This window comes from Elgaria multicarinata, chromosome 3 (assembly GCF_023053635.1).
Source record: "Elgaria multicarinata webbii isolate HBS135686 ecotype San Diego chromosome 3, rElgMul1.1.pri, whole genome shotgun sequence".
In the NCBI taxonomy this organism is placed as follows: Eukaryota; Metazoa; Chordata; class Lepidosauria; order Squamata; family Anguidae; genus Elgaria; species Elgaria multicarinata.
In genome coordinates, this window is record NC_086173.1 from 64,381,059 (window position 1) to 64,395,987 (window position 14,929).

Below are 14,929 nucleotides of genomic sequence, written 5' to 3' on the forward strand. Positions count from 1 at the left end.
CCTAGCCCATATCCCTAGATGGTGTTTTCATGTAGTTGCTAAACAGCATGAGGAATACAATGGAAACCTGCAGGACCCAAAAAGTATAATTGCCAAGAGGTCAGGCAGTAATCCCCTAGCATTAACTTCTGAAATTGCCTGTGTAGTTGGACTGAAACCACTGCAAAGCAAGTACCCCTACCACCCAACTCAGATAGCCTATCTAAAAAGATATCATGATTCATGGGATTGAAAGCCACTGAGAGGTCTAAGAGAATCAACAAGACCCCCTTATCCTCTTCTTGATGGTGGTCATTTCACAGGGTAACCAAGGCAGTTGTAATTCCAAAACCAGGCCTGAAACCCCATAGAAATGGATCTAGAAAATCATTAATGATTTACTCACTTGATAATAGCTGGAATCTGTACCTCATCTCTACTGTGAAATGCCAGTTAAATTTGTGTTACATTAATTTGCATTTCTAATCAATAATCAACAAAAATAGAGCACAAAAAACAGAGGGAAGCTTTAAAAATGCCCTCCAAGAGACTGCTTTTAAATGGGTATTGAGGGGGCCAGATGAACCTCGCTGGGGAAAGTATTCCATAATATGGGTACCGTGATGGAAAAAGGCCCTTTCCCTCATTTCAACTAACCAAACCTGTCAGACAGGGACAGCCAAAGAGGCCTTAGAAGTTGAGCACGTTCCTATAGAAGGAGATTCCTAAGATATCCTGATCCCAGAACATTTAAGACTTTAAAGGTTAAAGTGGCACCTTTATAATTGAGTCTGTAAACAAAATTGGCAGCCAGTGAGGTGCACACAAAACTGGCACAATATGGCCCATTCTGCTTGGACCCAGCTACCAGTCCAGCAGCATTTTAGACTAACAGAAGTTCCCAGATTGTCTTCAAGGGCAGCCCCACTCGGAGAGGTGCCTAATCACAGTACTTCTTGCCCGAGTTACCTACAGGCTAAACTACTCTTTACATCCTCACAGTCAGCAAAGCAGATAGAATTGGTAAAAGGCACTTCTGGCCACTGCTGCATCCAAGAGCAACAAAGAATCCAGAAGTGCCCCACAAACAGCAAGACTGCCATACCTTATAAAACATGTCCCTCAGGTCATCCTTTGGGCTCACCCAGGAAGCAACAGCATCACAGAAGAAAATAAAATCCTACAGAAGGATGAGAATTCTTAAGAAAAATTCAATACAGATCCCAACACAATACAAATCAGATTTCCTACCATTCTATATCAGCATAGGGCCTGAAAATGAACTGCACCCCAGAAACCTAACCAGTATCATGCTAAGGAAGACTGCTAAAGGTTGACCTTATGTTACACTGCAAAATTTATGAATACAGCTTTTCATTAGTTAGTTCTCTCCCCATTATTGTGTATCTGACAATACTTGCTGCCTAAAAAAAAAAAAAAGTAATCAAGGAGGTCTAAAGAAATCAAATTGTGAGCAGTACAGGACGATTAGTAGCCTCTGCTTCTAAATCCAGCCTTTCCCAATTTAGTGCCCTCCACATGTTTTGGGCTACAACTCCCAGGATTCCTGACCATTAGTCATGCTGGCTGGAGCTGATGGGAGTTGAAGTCAAAAACATCTTGAGGGCACCAGACCGGGCAAGGCTATTCTAATCTAAAGTAGAGTGCTGGTGCTTCAGCTCAGCAAGGGAGGGAGACAAAACCACAATAAGCTACTTATGCTGTATAGTCAGATAATAGTTCAGAGAATATGCAACAAACAGGAAGATAAGCAAAAGACTGGACACTATAAATAAAGGAGCTAAGAACTATCATACCTATACAGCCGATGTGTCTCTCCAGCTCATTATTATAATAACTGTGGCCAGAACGGATGTTAACATGTTTGTGAACAGTATGATAAAAATCTCCAGCTCCAGCTGGATAAACTCTGGTAGCAAAGTTTATCAACTTTAAATACACAAGTTGTTCTTCTGGCTCTAATGGCTAGCAGTTACTGACAATCTATTCTTCATGTATTTGTCTAATCCTTTATCGTATTAGCCTGTCACAAATACACAGGTTACTTTGAAGTACTTCCATTTTCTTTGTTTTAAGCCTGTTTCTCTGTCAATCTCAGCAACCGAAGATTGAATTGTCCCAACGATTTACTCCAAAACACTAATAGAACCACTGATTTCTCCTTCCAGTTGCGTTCCCATGGGCTAATAAACACAACCACTCACGAACATCTGAAAACATCACAGCATAATTACCTGAACAACTCCACCAGGGTTTACCCCAATCATCATACAGATGCCACGGAAGGCAGAGTCCTTCTCTTCATTATCACGGATGTTCCTTAGGGATGTACACCTATGGGGCAGAGCGTACATTCGCCACGTTAAAGAGGCAGGGAAGAGCAGACACACTATACTGTCCCCCACCTCCTTCCTCCAAACCCATGCAATAATATGAAGAAAGAACAGAAGAAGATCTAGCTTAGCATTTTCATCAGAGACAAACTACACAAACATGACAAGGACCAAGATTTACTGAAGAGCCAAGTTTTGGATTATTTCTCTCATCAGTTCTGCCCACTGTGTGCTCTTCTACTGAACAAGCTTTTACGTGCCTGCACTCAATCAGAACACTCCTTCGTGGGTGTTTCAGATATAATTTAAACTCAGATCATTCGTTGGGAGTTAGGCCACAAATCTCTCCCAATCAGCACCTTCAAATAATCGAAGAGCCAAATACTTAGGCAGCAGAAAGCAGAACAAATTAAATGCCATCAACTATATTTTAGGGCCTCCCCATACAATAAGAAAAAGTATAACGTTCAAAGCATTTCATACTTTGCATTAAAAAAACATTGCTGGATGAGCAATTGCCCCCCACTGTACAACCAGAGTATGGAACATGTAGCTGTCCAGAATTGGTAGGCATTGGGCAGGAACAAGAGGTAAGCAGAACGTATGGGAAGAGCTCTGCTGTCTGTCATTAACTAACATCACAAGGAACATCCAGTGGTTACCCATGATCCTTGGGTAAGTACAGTAGCAACAGATGCACTATACGCATCACATTCTTTCAAGTAAAACGTATTGTACACAATGCTCATAAACACATGGTACCCCTCCAAAAGAAGGACAACCTTTAGGGATGACACTGGGAGATAATTATGCATCTACTGGACATAACCAATTGAGCAGAAATGCCCCAAGATGCACATCTACTCTTTCTAGAATGAAGTCTGAGTGCCTGACAGGTTGAGAGGGAGGCCCTGGCAAGCCATCTCCTGCAAAGTAAGGCCAAAAGGCCATGCCGCCTGTCTCGGTATAAACACTAACCAAGGTCTGATAAACTGCTGCAGCATCGGTGCCACCTCCTGAGGGCAGACGTAACCCAAGCGTCCAATCGTGATGGCTAGAAAGGGGAGAGAAACAAGCCTGTCACAACTGCACAAAGCAACAGCCTTGTCAGTTCTGCAGCATCAAGAGACTGGTAGGTAGGATTGAAAAGGGGCATATGGTAACACAAAATCTAGGCCACATAGTGCTAAAGAGCAGAGTGCAGTAGTAAAAACTGTTAGAATGGGTAGAAAGTAAACAGTGGAACAAAGTTATCAGTACTCAAGAGCCACGTTTGTTAACTGCTGTGTGCAGAAAAGGGCAGCAGAGGCTTCCAGGAAAGAAAACGAGATATTTGATCCAGGAACAAGGTTTCCATAGAACTCTCAACAGAGCAATGGAAACATGTAGACTGCTTGTAATTATTCAGTGCAGTGTTAGTGGAGGAACAGCCACAGAACCACAAGATTGAAATTCATTTCTGTACATTGGATCATACGCTCCAGCATAAATAAGGCCAAATCCCATTTCCAAAGCAGATGCTGTGAAAAGGTGCTCACAAAACCTTTATCTGCAGACTGGTAATTAACCATGAAAGCACAAGGACAGCAAAAAGGAATGCAATTCATACAAGAACCAGGATTCCACCTCACCTGTATTCTCCAGTAGTGTTTTAGGGGTGTTTGGCCGGTTGATGATCTCCACGAGGTTATTCAGGACCATCTGCACATACGGTTGCATTTCAGCCCCTGATAAGGAGGAACTGATCAGTTGAACCATGCATAGCCCCAAGAGCCTGGATCTCAACCTTCAATTTCTACCTATAATACCCTGCTTTCTTCCACACAATCCCTCACCCAAAAGAGGAACAAAATTGAGCTTTCATTTGCTGGCTCACAACCTGATGGAAGTCAAGAAGAGCCTGTGTCAGTCTTGAGAGTCAAGTAGGAAGCAATAAAATCATATACAATATACTGGGAAAGGAAAAACCCCGGCTTTCCAGGTCATAATTAGTAGCAAATTACAGTTAGATGCCATTACTAAAATATTTTGTGGCCCTCACTAGAAAGTCTCCTAACAATTAAGGAATTCAAGAGTGAGGGCAGTCATAGAAACTCAAGAAACTAAGCTGTAATACAGCCACCATTTAGGCATAAATGACCTAAGCAGCAAGTCTACCAATTTTAACATGCTGAAACACATTCATCTCCCGTAAAGAGCCTGAAGAGGGTGTCACTATCAAGTGGCATGGTAGCACAAGGCTAAGCATTCATGTTTCTGTGGGATCCTGGTACACTTACCCATCTGCATGCAGATTTCTCCAATAGCCCAGGTGGCATTATTGCACACAGAAATGAATTCCGGATTCAGGTTGGTCCCTAGGATGGGCATGAATTCAGCTGAGGAAGAAAAATATTTAGTCAGGACTGACTAGCACCATGGCAAGGAACATTAAAGAATGGAACACGCCCTTATAATGGCAACCCCCCAAAAGATCAAAGCGCTATAGAAATGGCTTTGTACAGGCAGAAGAGGTAGTAACCTATTTAACTATAGCATAAGATCTCTTTCAAATTCAGGTTAGTTAGACAGCTGTGCCAGAATCCAAAATCCACATTTTTCGCCTAGAGACACTGGAAGAAACACATCGCTTTTTATTTTAAGAGCCCGTAGACCTTAGTTGTAATGGACCACAGCAAAACAATGACACTGCATTCAAAACCAAACTGTGAAAGAAACATGTTCACAGTCCTTGGAATTTGGTCCATGAATTCCCAGCACTTGTATAGCAATACTCAAATCTCAATCACCTCAACTCTCTTGAATGCAGCAGCCCGACAGCACCTAACACATCCAGTCACATACAAGATCAATTAGCCAAAACTCTAGTATGTCATAGTCATTCCTTATCCAAGGCTAACTGAGGTACTACAGTAACAGTTTAAAAGATGGAAACCTCCTAGAGAAAGCAAGCTTGAGTATCACTGTCAGCATGTCTCAATAACAACAGCAAAACAAAGCGAATGAAGAAAAACAACCTGTTGTTTCTAGAAAAAGTTACAAATGGAAAAAGAAACCCTTGAAGGAAGTTGCGTTTTTCAAAAAAGGAAACCAAGGCAAGATACATTCCTTTCCTCAAGATTACGCTTGATAGCTGTTGACAGTGGGTTGTACCTAATTGGCATCCTTCCACAGAAGGAAGGCTTTTTGATCCATCATCTTTTCAGCTATTACCCCTTCCTCCTACAGTCCCCAATGCCACTTCCCATGCTGTTCCAAAGGGCCTCACAACCCTCCAGAGCACAGCCTCAGAGGAAAGGGGGAACAGCCCCAAATTACCTCCCACCCCATTCCATGGACAGACGCCTTTGCTGGATCAAAGACCATTCCATCAGTGGAGGGACGCTAACAGGATACAACTTGTTGCTAGTAACGTAGTGCTTTTCTCACCCCACACCAATCAAAGTTAGCAGTTATCTTAGTGCCCCTTCCTGCTTTTAGATTAAACAGTGACCTGGCTCACACGTTAACAGCTAACTATGGGATAAATAACCCATAGTTAGCTGTGGCTCACCTATGCTTTGTTGTTGGGTTAAAACTTTGGATTGTTTAGCCCTAAATAAACCAGAGTGCCGGGTTTGCATGCCACGACAACAACCCAGGAATGGATGTAAAGTGGAAATGACAAATGCAAGGGAGGCAGCCCGCTCACTTCCTCCCACTGTACCCTGGCAATTCATGAGTTAAACAACTGGATCAGTATCAAAGACCACTACTGTTGTGTCAAGAAACAGCAAGAATCCAATAGGTACCTACCGATGCATGGCTTGACATGCATGAAACAGGCTTTAGTAAGGTCTCCTAGGAGTGCAAAGGAGCTCTGCCGAACCTCTGGCATGGTGTCCTACAAGGAGAGCAAGAAAGATTAGAGGAACCAGTACTGTGCATGCTACCTTGCACAGTACTGTGCACTGCTACCTTTATAGGGCAGTGAGCCCTATAAATTTTGGCATTATAGCAAATGTTCAGTTTCTTAAGTGATGGAAGGAGAACAAAGCACAAGATCCAGGACGTTAAATGAAGCCATGTATGAGGATTTATCCACCATCCAATTCTCCCTATGAGCTTGCAGCCAACAAGTTCCTCACTGAAGACGCAAATAAATGATCCTTGCCTATTCACAGTATTATGAAAGAGCCTTGTGCAGATGTTATGCAATCTGGCTATTAATGGAACCAACCTGTCCCCCAAAAACTGGGAATAGGTCTTGCCACTGCTGGCTCTGTTCAAGACCTGCTCCTGGGATAACAGGAGGCTCTTAGTCAGGGAAACCCTGCAACTGCTGCACTTTTCTCATATGAGTCACTTCTTACAACCTCAAATGCATTAAAATCTCTCTTACTGTTCCATACACTGTCCTCCCAACCTACTCAGCATCTTTGTTTGGGTAGTTCTAAACACATCAAACCTTACTTTGATATGTGCATAGTAAAAGTTTGACTAAATTTGGAAGAAATCCCATTATCTATATAGAGACCCGCAATTCTGCGAGTCTCTGTAAACGCTTTCAAATTACCTTATTATTATTCTAGTTTCTGCTACATCTATTTCTACTTTATTTTCTCCACTTGTTCTATCACTGTTCTGGTTCCCTATCAGGTTCAGTTACTTCCTGTACTCTTTTCACCAACTGAGAATTTCCACACAGCAAAAATAAATGAACTCTTCTTCCCTTCTCTATTTCTCTTACTTTTCAATATACTGTCCTCCCAACCTACTCAGCAGCTTTGTTTGGTGGTTCTAAACCAGTTTTCTGTTTCTTTTCTGGAATACTAAAGGTTCTCTACTGAAGTACAGGTTCTTGAGTCCAGCGTATTTTCAGAATTTTCCTGCTGTATTTAAATCTTCCAAAGTATCTGCACTCAATTTTCATGAGATGCTTCTTGTTTTCACATGCAAGTCATTAAAAACAGCACACGTAGAACAGTTTCACCATGTCTCCTAAAATTATTCAACATACTTCTTTCTCAATGACATGGGTGCAATGATCAGTGAGTGCTTTTGTAAGCCAACTCTATATTCATCGTATTGTAGTTCCTTCTAGCTCTTCCTTCTCCAGCTTGCTTAGTCATTAATATGCAGTGGTATTAAAAGATTTACTGACATCAGACACCCCATATCCACAGGCTTGCTATCCAAATTGCAGAAGTACCTCAGAAGCTAAGCTCTGAGATCCTGTGATTTCTCAGCTACATTCTGGCCTACACAGCCCCACACTCAACATGAGACTCCCTCACTCACCTGCATGCACTGGAACAGCAAAGTCATGATATTGCTCCGAGCCACAAGCTGCTCCACATGGCATCCTAGACCTTCAGCCAAACCACTCAGCAGGTCAAGAGCAACAATCATGAAGTCTTTGTCAGGAGCCTCATATTGATCAGGGTGTTGACTATACATCTGTAAATTGGAGAACAGAGAATCATTTACTTCAAAGAAAATATGAAACCTCAACAAGATTACAGCAAGATCCACTGAGCCACATGTTGAACAGAATAGCTGTGCTATTAAAAGCAACAGACTGGGAGGTTTAGATTCAATTGTGTAGTAGATCAAGGAATCCATATGACTGAGGTTGGCTACAATTATTCCTGGCTCTGGCTGACTTCCCCAAATATCATCCCCAGTATTAACAGTTGGCAATTTTGTCCCAGACACAAGCCTGTCATACCATGGCTTGGGCAAGGGTCTTCTGCACAAGTGTCACACAGCGCTGGTAGACAGGTTCACAGTATGGAAGGAAGCCACTTTGGAGAGCAGTTGCTACGGATGACAAGCACTGTAGAAAGAAAACACAGTGTCTCAAAATACATGCATGGAGGACCATCTGGCACATGCCTTTCCTTGCCATTATCCTTCATAGAAACCATTTAACACAGGTCACTGAGCCCAATCGTAAAAGGAACATGAACATGGCATTTGCTTTCTTTGAAGTGGTTAGAGTGCTGTATCAAGGGCCAAATAGCCTGCAGGGCAATAGGACTCATAGGCAAAGACAAAGACAGCCTATACTACTCAACATGCACCAGTAATGTTTCAGCTCATTCCTAATGAATTAATTTCCTATCACACAGCAGAAAATCACTGCTTTAGTATCAAACAAGCATGGCCCTCATCCACTGTAGGGCTAAACGTTTTCAAATGGAAGTATTGGAGCCCCCACAAATTAATAATGGCTGGCCACTCACCTCTAAGAGAGGGAAGAGATCCTTGTCCTCATCCTTCAGCTCATTCCACTTCTGGATCAGCGGGGGCATCAGTTTTTGGATATATTCCTAGGGAAGAGGAGACCAGTTCTAACCACATTTCAGTCCCAACTGCTTCCAATACACCACCAAAATCAGCCCAGAAAACTTCAGAACTGAAAAACATTCAACACGTAGCTTCAGAATTCGAATGTCCTGTACTTTAATTGGTCATCGCTGTTTCTGGGCTCGGAGGAGCTCAGGGCAGTATTTCTTGTAGAATGCCACTGAACATGAATATTGTTCATGTTCTTTTCCAGACTTGTGAATGCATCAAACCACCCTGCTTTTCATTTCACAGAAACCCAAATGTGTATCAGACAGCAAAAGTTACTTTGGGCCTTTGGAACTGCAAGGGATTGATTGGGGCTTTATAAACACAGTGACCAAATATGATAAAGAAAGAATATGATCAGACCTGTGATGGATCAGACCAAAGGCCTGACTACTCCAGCATTCTGTTCCCACAGTGGCTAAACAGATGCCTATGGGAAGCCCACAATGGAAATGAATGCAAAAGCATCTTCCATGTTCCCCATCAACTGGCATATGGAGGCATACTGGAGGTAATACATAGCCATCAGGACCAGTAGCCATTCAGAACCTTGTCCTCCATAAATTTGTCTTTTAAAGCTGTCCAGGTTGGTGGTAATCACTACATCATGCAGTACTGAATCCCATAGTTTAACTTTATGCTATAATGTTTAATCTGTCCTATACCTCGCATCAGCTTCACGTGATGACTCTGGGTTCTACATCATGCATTATTTTACATACCTCTATCATATCCCTCCATGCTCACATTTTTTCTAAACTAAAAAGCCTCAGATGTAACCTCTCTACATAAAAGGTTTGCTCCAGCTCCTTGACCAGTTTGGTTACCTTTTCTGCACCTTTTCCAGCTCTACAATATCCTTTTTAAAATGAGACAATTAAAATTGTACACAATATTCTAAGGGTGTTTGCAATATTCTACCTTAATGGTAGAGGCCAAGTTTTCTTGATAACACAGTTCCCAGAAAACTGTCATCATTTTCACTTGTACAATACTAAGACACTATAGAAATAACTGATGTCCTTTATTTCAGGAAGTTACAGCTCACACCAAAGCACCCTAGTTCTGTAAGTTGCAAACAAAAATATGTAAAATAAAACAGAACTGAACAGCTGTCCAGAAATGGGTCTAGCAAGTAGAAGTTAACAGTTATCTACCATACATGAACATAAAAATCATACATGCCTCATCTATCATACATGACTTATACTGAGTCGGACCACCAGTCCATCGAGACAAATATATAGTGTACTCTACCCAAAACTCTGGCGAGCCATTGACAGATTTTCCCCAGCCCCAATACTTGACAGCCTTTAGTTGAAGATGCCACAATTGCGTGTGGGATTTTCTGCATGCAAAGCATGTCGTCTTCCATGGGGCTTTTGTCCCCTCCTCATCACGCTCTTCCAGTCAATAGGAAATTTCCCAACTCTTCCCTTTGCAATCTCAACAACCATGAACTTAACATTCTTGGGCTTCTCTTCTTTAGAAATTCCATTTGTAGAATTTTAGCATCAAGGAAACAGGTTTTACTATTGTTCAAATTGAGGAGACACATCAGCATGGGACACCTCACCATGAGAAGTTATGATGAAGGGGGATTACATACGGTGTACACATAACTGATAGATTTCAGCCTTAAGGAAAAGGGGTTAGGCGTAGGTGGTCTTTTGTACCCAACACCGCACTATTTAAAAGGGGGGAAGATTATATTCTGGATTTCCCTATATTCAAGAGTTAGAATATAAGCTTGTATTGAAAGTATTTCATCCAAATGAGAAAAGGTAAAGAGAGGACACAGCCATTTATGGTTATTAAATGCTAGCAATTTCCACTGCCAATGCCAAAAAAAAGAATGCACGAACCGGCTGGTTGAGGTGGTGCCCAACAGAATCCGCCAGGGTGCCAATTGCATCATACAAGATTAGCAGGTTCTTGTGCTGATATTTTCCAAATGCAAAAACCAAAGTATCCAGAATGAAGCTGAGATACGGGACCAGTTCTGTGCAGGCCTCTTCCTCGAGGGTGGCAAATGCACTGAAATTAAAAGTTACAAGAGAACAAATGGTGGGCACGGACCAATAGAAGAGCAGCACCAGGAAACGGGGGGAAAGAAATTCAGAGATACCTAACTAACTTCTAATCTCCTGCAAACTGAAGAGATCAGTTTCACTGCACAAGAGTCAGCTACAACCTTAAGTGCCACCTTTGATCTGAAGTATCAGGGCATTTCTTTGGATCAAACAGTATGAATACATGACCCATCACTGTAGAGCTCAAACTTCAAGTTCATCATCATATCCAAAGAAAGCCTTTTAGGTGCAAGACAGAGGAGTAGGTCTGTAGCTCAGAGACTAAAGAATCTGATTTAGTTCTAGCTTATAGAAACAATGTATCTTAAAGTGTATGCATGCGCGCACACACAGCCCTCTTAATTTTCTCATATTATACCTGCTCTAGCTAGGCACAGCTTCATTGCTTGGTGCTGCCCAACCCCAATGCATAATCATGATGGGCCACAGTTCTGGCAAAAGCAACAGCATTTGGGGAAACATTTTCAAGTTGAAGAACATGGCTGTAGGTGGCAAGGAACCAACAGAAGGTAGATATTTTCAAGCCAATGAGTCAGAAAGCCATCCAATGCTGCAATTTACACATTTGTTCAGAAGCTCATCAACTGAAATTATGCCACAAGCAGCTTACCTGCAAGCAGCTTCCTGCACTCTCTTGTTGCTGTCCAGAATCCTCTTGAGCAGCTCTGTCATCAGAGGCTTGAGATACATGTCTGGGGGTTGGCTCACAACCCAGTGGGCGTAGCGGCTCAGGGTCCAGCAGGCAATGGAACGCACTAGGGCCTTCTTGTCAGAGAGACATTGGATCAAGTGGGGAATCAGCTCGGGGAGGTAGGGAACCATGCCCTGCATGCAGCCTAGAAATGCAAAATACGTGCTCAGCACCCTATCTGGGCATACCAAAAGAACCCACTAAGACTGCCAATGACTGCTTGCGCCTCCACTTCTCAGCAGAAGCAGACTCCTAGTTAGGATTTACCTTCAGCAATGGCCCCTAGGACAAGGATTCCCGACTCCTTGATGACCCACTCAGGGTGGAAGAGCAACCCTTTGAGTAGTGGGAGCAGGTGTGGGAGGAGCTCATCTCTGAAGACATTGGCCAAAACATCAAGAGCTGCAGCAGAACACTTCCCTGTAAAAAAAGATGGGGCCATGAGGAAGAAATCGCATGGAACAAGCTCTGAGGACAGGGACCCTTTCACGGCAGCAAAAAGAAGGGAAAAGGTGCATGTTTTTAGGATATATCTGCAAGGCAGTCTCTACAGTGGTAGGAGAACCTTGAGATCTACAACCCCAACGCCTCCACTGAATAAGCACATGTGGTCTGTATTTCATCCCCAATGTCCCCAAAAGTTATGGAAAATGAATTAGGCAGTGAAAAGTAGAAAACATAGTCATATGGGAGAGCACCAACTGATTCACAGGAAAATTAAAACTTATTTCCTACATTTAGCTCTTTTCCAACTGTACTATAGAAAATCAGCTGACTGGCAAAAACATGAAACTATTTCACATACACAGGACTGCAGTTACACTAGTCAAAGTCTGCTAAAATGGACAAACTGTGGGACACTCTTCACCTGCCCCTGGAGATACTATCAAGATAGGACATGCATAAAGCCCCACACAACTGGCTCCTGACAGCCTCATTCTTGGCTCTTATCAATCCCTAGAGTATAACAATTCTATACGCACTGAGGTTCCAGTCAGAGAGTGTGTCGTCGTCATCATCCTCATCCTCTCCATCTTCATCGTCCTGCAGCCGTTCCTCTTCATGCTGCAGGGTAACTGTGCGTGATTTGTGGAAACGCGGTTTGATATCCTGCTCACTGTCAGGGATGGCTTCATCCTCTTCCACGTCACCCTGCAATTGAGGGGAGAACATATGGAATCCCATTTGGAAGGGAGCCTTCCCTTCTAGCAAAGTGATACCTTGCAAAACAGTACAGTATTTCAGTCATCTGTCTAATACAGGGGATGAACTATTCCCCCAAACCTGAATAATTACTCTCTGCGGGGTACATTTGTGTAAGAAACAAGCAAGACCATGAACGTCATTTTCCTTTTCAGCCCTTTGTTCTTGTGGGGTGAGAATCATGTGATCAAAGCCACCCAAAGCTGACTTAAACCCGACAGAAAGAGGTAAACCTCCAAGCCTCTCTCGACCTTTCAGGCCATGCTTCCATGGATCAGACAGTATGAATACAACAAACCATCATGGTTGTCAGGTTGAAGGTTATGCATCACTTCCATGAACACATTTGCTTGGCCATTTACTTACTACATGTCCATGCTGATAGAAAACAAAGGCCTTGTTCAGAAGTAATGATAACCCAGAGTGTGGACTATTATTGAATTGTGGGTTTTCGTTACATGCAAACACTACACTATGGACGGTTAATGATTAACAACCAAGGTTGTTGAGTTGTGAACTCTCAGATGTTCGTGGTTAACAAACCAGTTAAACCATAGTGCAGGGTTGGCATGTAACAACAACCCACAATTCAACAACAAGCTACTCAACTTGTACTCTGGATTGTCATTACATGCAAACCAGTTCACAGGGGACAGGAGAGAATGCAGACGTTTGACCTCAACTGATCTAATCCATAAACCTAATGAAACACCTTTGGGAGGAAAAGACAGGGAGAAGCTCCATCAACACATATGTGATGACTCATCAAGTAACAGAAAAGTTCCAATTCTAGACCCAGCACCCTGCACTCTGGCAACGTCTATCTCTCCAGTCTCAATACAGAACAAATAATTGCAAGATGCCAACTGCATATGAATAGCTTAATGAACAAAAAGGCTTGGATAGCTACTTGATATGCTCAATTTTATAGGAATGGGGCAAGAAAGAATTTGTTAGGAGACCAGCAACCTTAAAGAATAAAGCTCTTCAAGTATTAGAAGGGTAAGAGATGGTGCAATCTCCTGGTTGTGAGAATAAAGGACACTGCTTCAGGTATGTAGATTCACCAGCCACCCTACCTTGCACTGTGCCAGCAAGGATGGTCGGCAGTAATAGTGCCATAAGGAGGAATGAGATCCTAGATGTTACAACACAGAAGCAATTTAATTTGTTATGCTCAGTCAACAAGACTGTGAAAGAGGACTACAAATTCAGAAAAGGGAAATTGTCCAGAAACTAAGCACCCGAGTCCTCCCAAGCTATTTGGGAGGCTAGAAATGTACCTTTAACAATATGATGTCAATTTCAGAATATTTCATTCCGTTCACCAAAATCGGAATCAATCTGTCAAGGGAAGGGGGAGAAAGAGTGATTCAGCTGGGACCTGGGGTGAAAACGACGCACATCACAACAGGCGTTGCAGTCAACCATTACCAAATAAGAACAAAAAAGTGAGGTTGGCATTTCGAGAGCTTCTGACAGTTCCAATACCCCCAGCCCCCAAATTTCCTTGCAGTAAGCAATCATAACACACACTGCTTAGTGTTAAAACTTTATTGCCAGGCAAACAGACATATCCAACAGTATGTTATAACCCACGATCAAGCTCACACCCAGGTTGCAGCCAGCACAAAAAGCTAAACTTTCTGCTTCCTATTTAAGAATGCAAAGCAGGTGACTGCAGACATGTAACAAGTATGCAAAGCAACTTCATGGCAGCCCACAATCCACTGTGCCACTGCCATTTTAGAATTCCTTTCTCTGTCCCAACTCTGAAGAGAACATCCTGGTCTTATGCTCAGCCATACTGCATGTATCCAGCAGCAATCCGATGAAGATGTCTAGAGATGTCACCTCCTATGACTGTTCTGGCCAGGAACAGTCTGGCCACAGTGGTTCATGCTCTGGTAACTTCCCAATTGGATTACTATAATGCACTGTATGTGGGACTAACACAGAAGACTGCTCAGAAACTTAATGCAGCAGTCAGTATTATAACCAGTACAGCCAGGTGGTGTCATGTTGTTTTCATTATAAAGAGCTGCACTGGCACCCTATTCACTTCTGAGCCCAATGCAAGGTTCTAGTGCTTACCTATAAAGCCCTAAACAGCTTGGGACCCAAATAGCTCCAGGAGCTTCTCTCCCTACAGAGCCTCCCTATATGACAATTGTGCTTTATAATCGTGAGAGGAGGCTCGTCGCCAACTAGCTTTAGTACATTATGTGACAAGAGAGAGAATCTTCTCTATTGTGGTGCCCCGATGTCCA

The 14,929-nt window shown here is 42.7% G+C and overlaps 1 protein-coding gene and 2 non-coding genes across 3 annotated transcripts in view; all 3 read right to left on the minus strand.

The window, feature by feature from the left end:
* TNPO2 (transportin 2) overlaps positions 1–14,929 on the minus strand; it is a 32,340-nt gene that overhangs the window by 4,276 nt on the left and 13,135 nt on the right. The window contains exons 10-23 of the mRNA XM_063120535.1: positions 13,943–14,003; positions 12,440–12,608; positions 11,724–11,876; positions 11,376–11,601; positions 10,538–10,709; positions 8,561–8,647; positions 8,044–8,151; positions 7,614–7,772; positions 6,129–6,216; positions 4,613–4,711; positions 3,965–4,060; positions 3,312–3,387; positions 2,235–2,334; positions 1,085–1,159 (exon numbers count right to left, since the gene is read on the minus strand). Coding sequence (XP_062976605.1) covers positions 1,085–1,159; positions 2,235–2,334; positions 3,312–3,387; positions 3,965–4,060; positions 4,613–4,711; positions 6,129–6,216; positions 7,614–7,772; positions 8,044–8,151; positions 8,561–8,647; positions 10,538–10,709; positions 11,376–11,601; positions 11,724–11,876; positions 12,440–12,608; positions 13,943–14,003 — 1,669 coding nt within the window. The remainder of the gene's footprint in view (positions 1–1,084; positions 1,160–2,234; positions 2,335–3,311; positions 3,388–3,964; positions 4,061–4,612; positions 4,712–6,128; positions 6,217–7,613; positions 7,773–8,043; positions 8,152–8,560; positions 8,648–10,537; positions 10,710–11,375; positions 11,602–11,723; positions 11,877–12,439; positions 12,609–13,942; positions 14,004–14,929) is intronic.
* On the minus strand, positions 10,907–10,977 carry LOC134397034 (small nucleolar RNA SNORD41). Its single transcript, XR_010025323.1, has one exon. It is a non-coding gene; the product is annotated as a small nucleolar RNA SNORD41 (small nucleolar RNA).
* Positions 12,929–12,997, minus strand: LOC134397035 (small nucleolar RNA SNORD41). Its single transcript, XR_010025324.1, has one exon. It is a non-coding gene; the product is annotated as a small nucleolar RNA SNORD41 (small nucleolar RNA).